This window comes from Anthonomus grandis, chromosome 7, assembly GCF_022605725.1.
Source record: "Anthonomus grandis grandis chromosome 7, icAntGran1.3, whole genome shotgun sequence".
Taxonomy (NCBI): Eukaryota; Metazoa; Arthropoda; class Insecta; order Coleoptera; family Curculionidae; genus Anthonomus; species Anthonomus grandis.
The window spans coordinates 1619789-1628074 of record NC_065552.1 but is presented as its reverse complement, the minus strand read 5'-3'; the positions used below and the strand labels follow the sequence as shown (position 1 = coordinate 1628074).

The 8286-nt window shown below is 34.8% G+C and overlaps 1 protein-coding gene across 2 annotated transcripts in view; it reads right to left on the bottom strand.

Moving 5' to 3' along the window:
- LOC126738155 (RAC serine/threonine-protein kinase) overlaps positions 1-8286 on the bottom strand; it is a 46158-nt gene that overhangs the window by 12540 nt on the left and 25332 nt on the right. For both annotated transcript variants that reach the window (XM_050443335.1, XM_050443334.1), the window contains 2 exons: positions 8072-8253; positions 3471-3583 (listed from right to left, as the gene is read on the bottom strand). In XM_050443335.1, the coding sequence (XP_050299292.1) occupies positions 3471-3583; positions 8072-8253 (295 nt within the window). The remainder of the gene's footprint in view (positions 1-3470; positions 3584-8071; positions 8254-8286) is intronic.

Here is an 8286-nt window from a genome sequence, read left to right as displayed (position 1 = left end):
TGATGCAGGAAATTCTCTCTGAAGATGAAGATTCTGTATTCGGTGACGTTTATTTGTCAGACGAGTATCAACCCGAAAACAGTGACTCATTTACTTTATCTATTACACCCACGAACTTATAAATATACCTGGACTGCCAATTCAGTGAAAAGTAAATGACCACTACTAGAAGGCCGCCAATTCCCGTGATTGTGTCCTTTCGATGTTGGTCACTCTGACAAATTTTAGTTGTGCCAACTGTAGGGAAACAAAACAATTAAAGTTTTTGAGAGGTTACGTTTACAAAAATACAAAATAGAAAGTTACATATAGGAAAGAATTTAAGATAGTTGCGTTAGATCTGTGATTTTTTCTGGTACTTCTTTAAGAATTTCGTTCAAATTTATGAATGAAAATAATCCTCACCTATAATGAGACAAAGGTTCAATCAACTTGGAATAGATGCGTGCACTTTAAAATATTTGTTTTATAATTTTGATAATCTTGAATCTTATAAATCCTAATACCATGAAAATCATGATATTCATTTAAATTTTTGCCTGTATTTACTTAACAAATTCAGTTAAAAACACTTATTTTCTTTATATTTTTACTATTACGAGTTTTACTTCCATGTACAGTTTTCCACATTAATAGGTACAACCATATATAAGAATCAAAATATAGATGATTTTATGAAAGTTTGTAATTATAAAGGGTTTTTATAGGAAAAATATATTATTCTGTCAACAACTCAATATATTATTCTAATATAAACAACACAGACGGTCAATTCACAATAATTCGGTTTTGAGAAACTGAACCAAATACCTTTAAATAAAGATGGTGATACGTTATTCACGTATTAAATAAGGAGAAAGATACATCGCCTGTTCCAAACGATATACCCAAGCGTCGTTTACAAATCGCCAAAAACTAGGCAATCCGCTATACTCACACGTCAAATGCCAACTTCATTACCGTTATTTAATATATTTTTTGTTGGCAACACTAAAAATTTCCAGAGTGACCAACATCAAAAGGACACAACCACTAGAAAAATGGCGGCCACCATGCAGTGGTCATTTTTGGGTATCGTGGCCATATGCATTAGCAGTCCAGGTATATTTATAAGTTCGTGATTACACCTAAGCGACGTAAACAAAATAATGCAATACCTCAACAACCAATTTATGATAAGTGTTATATCGCTTTAATTAATTCATTCTTATTTATAATTGTAAGATAGAGGAAGTTGTTTGATAGGGGTTCAATAAAACAAAATCGCAATAACATTAATTTTAATTATTATAAACTAAAAATTCTTTCTATGTTACACTTTGTAATTTGTAATAAGGACTTTTTGTCTTAACAGATAGTCCTCAACCCGGTACAAGCAAAGGTGTAGCCACTAACGTGGGATTTGGAGACTCAGCAATCCAGTCCAGATCGTACACGTACCTTGATGTCTTCAGATGACGAAGCAACCTCCAATTTTCCCACGCATGATAATGGTACCAGCCAGATTTCACAAACGATAGAGGATGTGATAAGAAACTTTCGATTACACACCACCTCAAATTCAGAAGACTAAAGTCCAGAATACAGAAATGGGTGGACACCAATTCGGAAGAAATTGAAAGGTTTCTTGGTATAATTATGTGGATGGGACTATTTCAGCGGTCAGTATCCAAGTAAAACCTTTTATGAGCAGAAACAGATTCCAGCTGCTGCTAAAAATGCTTCATTTTAACGATAATGAAGGCGTTGTTCAAAATCGTCTTCATAAAATAGACCCACTTCTCGAAAAACTCATAACCAGTTTTCAAGCACCTATTATACCTGATAATGAGGTATGTATTGACGAGACTCTCATCCCCTTTAGAGGACGTCTCTCTTTCCGACAGTACATAAAAAACAAGAAGCATATAAATTCGGCATAAAGCTGTTCAAATTGTGTGTCTCCAAGGGATATATCTATAACCTCAGTGTATATTGCGGTGCTGAAAAAAAAGGGGATGCCTGTGTCTACTGCAGTTGTAATGTCTCTTATGAATAACTTACTTGATAAAGGACGAACTCTATATACAGACAGTTACTACACCAGTGTCGGGTTAGCTCATTGTCTGACAAAACGAAAAACTCACTTAGTTGGAACGCTGCGTGCAAACCGAAAACTGAACCCGAAAGATGTAGTCAGTAAAAAACTTCTAAAGAACGAAGTTGTTGCAGCCGAAAGTGACACTGGTGTCGTAATTCTGAAAAGATAAACGTGACGTCTTGGTTCTGAGTACTAAACATACAGACAAACAAGTAACTGATAGACAAAAAGGTGGCGCGAAGTTCAAAAACCTGAAATTATAGCCGACAATAATAAATGTAAGGCGTTTATTGACCTATCTGACCAGATGAAGTCATATGGAACATTATTGAGGCGAGGAGTAAAGTGGTACAGAAAATTAGCTATAGAGTTACTAGCGGGAACTGCAATCGTAAATGCCTAAATTTTGCACCAAGAAGTTGCCAACGAAAAGATGTCAATAACAAAATTTAAAGAAATGGTTGTAGGAGAAATGCTTCGCATTCCACCTGTTGATGCGGATGCTCGAGGTCCCGATAATCAGGTGAAACATATTTTGGTAGAAAGTCAAGGTGCTGAACGAAAAAGAGGTCGATGTGTCCACTGTTACAAAACAAAATCTGAAGAGGTTGGGAGTAAATTAGCGGCTAAACAAGCGACTCAAAGTAAATTTAGGTGTGAAGTATGCGAGAAATTGTATTGTTTATCTTGTTTTTTTGAAATTCACACTTGCCTTAAGTGAATAAGCCACATTTTTTTGTTTTATTACGTTTAATTTCATGTTTAGTTTAATTCATATTTATTAAATTTATGTGAATGAATAAACCACATTTTTCTATGTATTTATTTTTGTATGCATTTATTTCAAAATTCCTCTGCAGAACAAAGAGCAAAAATAAATTTCGTAGGCCAAACCGTTTTTGGGTACGCCAGGCCACCATATAAAAGCTCCCATAGCAATACATGCAAACCGTGCATCCGATGCGGATGCAGGCGGCCAGAAATAGAAAAACCAGTTTGTATCCATTGTGGATACTTGCGGCCACTCAATCATCATGATATATGCATCCATATTGGATACATGTAGCGCTCAACGTATTAAATTAACAAAGTGTAATTATCTATCAATTATCTAAAAAAAAAAAGAAAAATCTTACAGATCTAATAGTAAGGAATATTCATGTAAATATTCCAATTACAATTAGTTCGAGAGATGAAGGACTCCCAGTTTTACTGAAAACGATCCTAATTTTCATATTAGATTTTGTTTTTATGAATGTCTTTCCCAAGAAAGCTAGAAATAAACTAAATTTATAGGCCATTACTTGAAAATGCAATACGCTAAATAGCCTAAAAGTGACCAAAAGAAGGAATGACAAATTATTTAGTCGAAAATTGAACTCTGACTTACCGCAGAAGGTTTTTGTCGTCCGGCCATACGTAATGTCTTCTTTGCACAGTCCGAAATCGGCGATCTTAATGTGTCCGTCCTTGTCCAATAGAAGGTTCTCCAATTTTAAGTCCCTAAAAATTATATTTTATCAGGCAATATTAATCTTTCAGCTCTTGTACCGCCACAACATGAATGTACAAGACGTCTCAAAAGAAATTTTATATTAGTTTTAGCTGACTATTTTTAGATCGCAGTTTTAAAATTAGTTGATTTTTTCGAGGGTTACGTCACAATTAAATGACGCAACTATCATTTGGAATTAGATGAATAAGTTTGAGGTTCCGCATTAATGAGCAATGTCATCGCAATTGCAATTATTAATAAACATGGTCTCACAGCGAATTCATAACGTTATATGAGCAGGATGGAGCAACGTCTCACACCTATTTGCTATAAGAATTCGATTCTTCCAGGCAAATTAAAGTCGAGAACAGGTAACATAAGTTGGCGCCTACGCAGTCCTAATTTGAGTCCTATGGACTTTTTTCCGTTGTGGGGTTGCCGTAAAGCGTATATTAATAAACCAACCTCCTTGGGGCAGTTAAAACAAAATATTCACCACAAAGAATTAGAAATTTGAATTTTAGATTGAATGAGCGTCATGAACGCAAGGAAAAACATTTACACAACGTTACTCTAATGAAAACTGAATCGTTTTTATTGTCTTGTAAAGTTGTTGCAGTTCAGTTTCTCCCAAATATAATATGGATGTGCAAGTTTTTTCCGAAATTATTCACCTATGAAACGAAACTATCACAGTTTTGATTCATGATTGTAAGTCATTTTAAGTTTATTCTAAATATTGCATCACTAAATAAATAAACAAACATCAATATCTCTTCAATATTTTTTGAGTTATCATAAAAAGTATCTTATATAAAGCGTTTGGCAGTTTTAATATTCTCGTTTAAGATTGTCCCAGGGACGTCCCTCGTAAAAGTGAGTGTAACTCAGAAAATACTTAAGTCACAAAAATGCTGGATATATCAAATTATTCCCTATGAGTTGTTTTAACTTTAAGTGAAAACCTCATTAAGCTACATTAACTAGTTTTTGACTTATCATGGAAAGTATCTTAAATAAAGAATGTTTCGAATCGCATTTTTACAATTAGAGTCACAAAAATGCTGATCCATAAACACACGTTAATGTTGTTTTCTATATTAAAAATATTATTCATTTTTGAAATGTTATTCTAGACTATGAATTATTTAAACACACATCTACAAAATTTACTATCAATAATAAAAATTATATTGTTTTTAATATGCACAAATCACCTTTCGTAAGCAACCGGCTATTATAGATCATTTTGAAATTTACTAATAACAGACTGTGATTTGTTTTCTGTCTCTTTTTAATAGATTGCTAAGACAGAGATGAATGAAAGAATTGTACGTGTGACAGGAAATGAGACTAGAGTTGGGCCATCAGAGATTTTCAAATTTCAAGTAGTTGACGCCGTTTTTGTCAAAGTCCAGGCAATTGAGATATTTTTTCAGAATTTTTGAATTTTTATTTTTCTTTACTTATTCCAGGCAGTCCGGTCATAAATACGTTTTTAGAAAATTTATTAAAAAATGGACTAAGCTGCCTGAAATTTGGCAACATTCTAGAAAAATTGATCCTTGGCTCAACTGTCTGATTAACAACAACAACATGATTTAACTGCCTAACAGTATTTACTGAATTCAACTGCCTGGAATTTAATGAAGAATTTTCTTTTTTGCCAAATTTTCAAATTTGGCAAAATGTCGAAAGATGTATCCTTGACTCAACTGCCTGGTTGTTGATAAGAGAAGTTAGAAAATGCACCAATCAGACTTAACTGTGAAAAAATTCGGAAATTCACGATTTAATTCCTAAAAATTCTATAACGACTTTTGAGAGATGCTAAAACTGAGAGATGGCAGTTTACAGTTAATTTTTCTAATATTTCCAGGTAGTTAAAATGGAGAAAATGTCAAACTACCTGGACGATATCACTGACTACTTGTAAGGACAAAAAAAGTTCCCTCACTTTATATCTTCAGATAGTTTAATTAATCCAACTGTTTATTTGTGATGTTGATTCATATATACACGTTCGGCGGTTGAAAAATTTCGAATATGATTTTTGCGTAATGTGTAAGAAGGAGACGGAGTAGAGCGAGAACAAACTTGGCTCCACCCTGGGCGGCTATCGCGTCGTCATTGCGCTTATCCGTAGCCGATCGATAGTACTAGCGGTGACACTGGTTTCGTGGCATCAAAATTGAAGCCGAGATTTGGTGGCGCACGCCGTACAGTGGAACGACTAAGTGGAGATACCGCGGGACCTAATATTTTACATTTTTATTATTGAATTTTTATTCTTTTTAAAACTCAAAGCGAGTATCAAAATAGTTTGGTAGTTTAAAATTTTAAATGCGTAATCTTACTATAAACTACAATAATAACTGCAGTAAAATATTATTTCGAATCAACGCAAAATATGTGCCCCAGCGCGGAATTTTTGCCATCGCGATGCGGTCGTCGCCTCGCATGATTTCGGCTTCTGTTGTGAGGTATCGATGGAAGCGGGGATAAGTGTCCAGGCTAGAACTATCGATCGGCTACGGCTTATCAGTCCGGTTAAAGTTCGGTTGCAATTCCTCGCATACCTATGTACGTGTTAGCCGATCATGTTTACAATTTATTTCAACCTTTGGTACGAAGACGGATACAGTAATAAAATAAAAATGGTTTATTAAATGGTATTGTCATGCAGATAGTACAGAAGAAGTTGTCGGCCGTTTTATATTTGCATATCCTGATCAGCAAGTCCCTACTGCTAAAACAATTTATAATATCTGGCATAAGTTTGAGCAGTCGGGATGTGTAAATCGGTGTGCAAACTGTTCTAGTGGCGATCAGGAACCTCGTCGAACACCTGACGCTAGAATTGGAAAGGAGGTCAAGGTGTGTGCTTTTGTGGAAGTAAGTAAACCTTGTTCTAGCTCCCAAATTTCTGAAGAACTTGATATTCCAAGTCGTACAGTGCGTGATATTTTGAAAAGAAATAAGTACAAAGCCTATAAAATTAAAAACACTCAAGAAATTTTTCCAGAAGATCAAATAAAACGCGAGTTTTGTGAAACCTTAAGAGAAAAAATTGATCAAAATGACGACTTCACAAGTAATATTTTATTTACAGACGAGTCATCTTTTTCTCTTCTAGGTCGACATAATTCTTCAGTCGTGAGATATTGGTCTCAGGAAAATCTACATTTGAGTGTACCATTACGAACTCAATACCCGCAAAAGGTAAATGTTTGGGCTGGTATTTTAGCCAATCACATTATAGGGCCTTTTTTTATTGATGGTACCTTAAACTCTGAGAGATATTTACTTTTATTGCAACAAAATATTATACCCGCTGTACGAAACTTGGATGTTAATTTTGAGGAAATTTGGTTTCAACAAGACGGATGTCCCGCTCACAACGCTAGACAAGTGCAGGAATATTTAACAAACACTTTTCCTGAACGACTTAGTTCCACAAGAGGTACCATACCATGGCCTCCGCGATCTCCAGATCTGACGCCTTGCGACTACTTCTTATAGGGCTATTTGACGGAAATTCTTTACCAACACCGACGTGAAAGAGCCGTTAATTGCGGCTTAGAATTATTAATATTTCTAGGTCCATTACACCTGAAATGTTAGCCAATGTACGTAGAGAATTTTACGACAGGTTGGGATATTGTGAAGCCCAACAAGGAGGTGTATTTGAACACCTTATTAAATAATCCATTTAATTAGAATTATTATTTTGTTTAAGAGTTATTTTTCATTTTATTTTAGAATATTGTATTTAGTTTTCACCAAAGGTTTTTAAGATTTATATTTATATTGAGAGTATATTAAAGTTGTTTTTTTGACTTGCGATTATGAGCACGTTAAAAAACAACAGAAATTTTTATCTTTCGTGTGCGCGTAAAATTCCACTACTTGATTCGAGGCTAACCTATCCATCTCCAAGTGCTTGCTAAACATCGCTGCGAGCAAGCCGAAATTAAATTCACATTGCGAGCGGTACGGAGAATCGGCGTCACTATCGGTGGAAGGTTACCGATGCAGTCGTTCTCTGTCTACTCTCTATCTATTAGGTCTAATACATTAAAACTCAATCCGTAAGATTCAACTCGCCAAACGTGCATATCAATTTTTTCCCTATAGGTTGCATTAACTTTAGTGCATTAACTTAGTAAAAACCTCATTAAAATCCCCTGAGTAGTTCTCGAGTTATCATGAAGAGTGTCTTATATAAAGCATTTCGAATCGCAGTTTTAAGATACTGGTTTCAGATTCTTCTAGAGCTGTTTCCTCATCAATTTGGATGTAACTCAGAAAGTACTTATGCCACAAAAATGAGTACGAGTTGCTTTAACTTGAAATAAACACCTCATCCCTTGAAAAATATTGTACAAAGAGTGTATTTTATTAATTAATAGACATTTTTTCGATAAACGGCTTTGAGACACCTTGCGTTTACTGCAAGCTTACTTCTAACTTAAATCTCAAAAAAATAAACTGACCTGTAAATGATCCCTTGCGAATGAAGATAGGCCAAAGCGGAAATGATCTCGGCCCCATAAAACTTGGTCCGTTCCTCCGAAAAAACCTTCTCCCTAGACAAATGGAAGAACAACTCGCCGCCGTTCACGTATTCCATCACGAAGCACAATCTGTCGTTGGTTTGGAACGAATATTTCAACGACTAAAACCAACATAAGTCAAATTAAATGAAAAT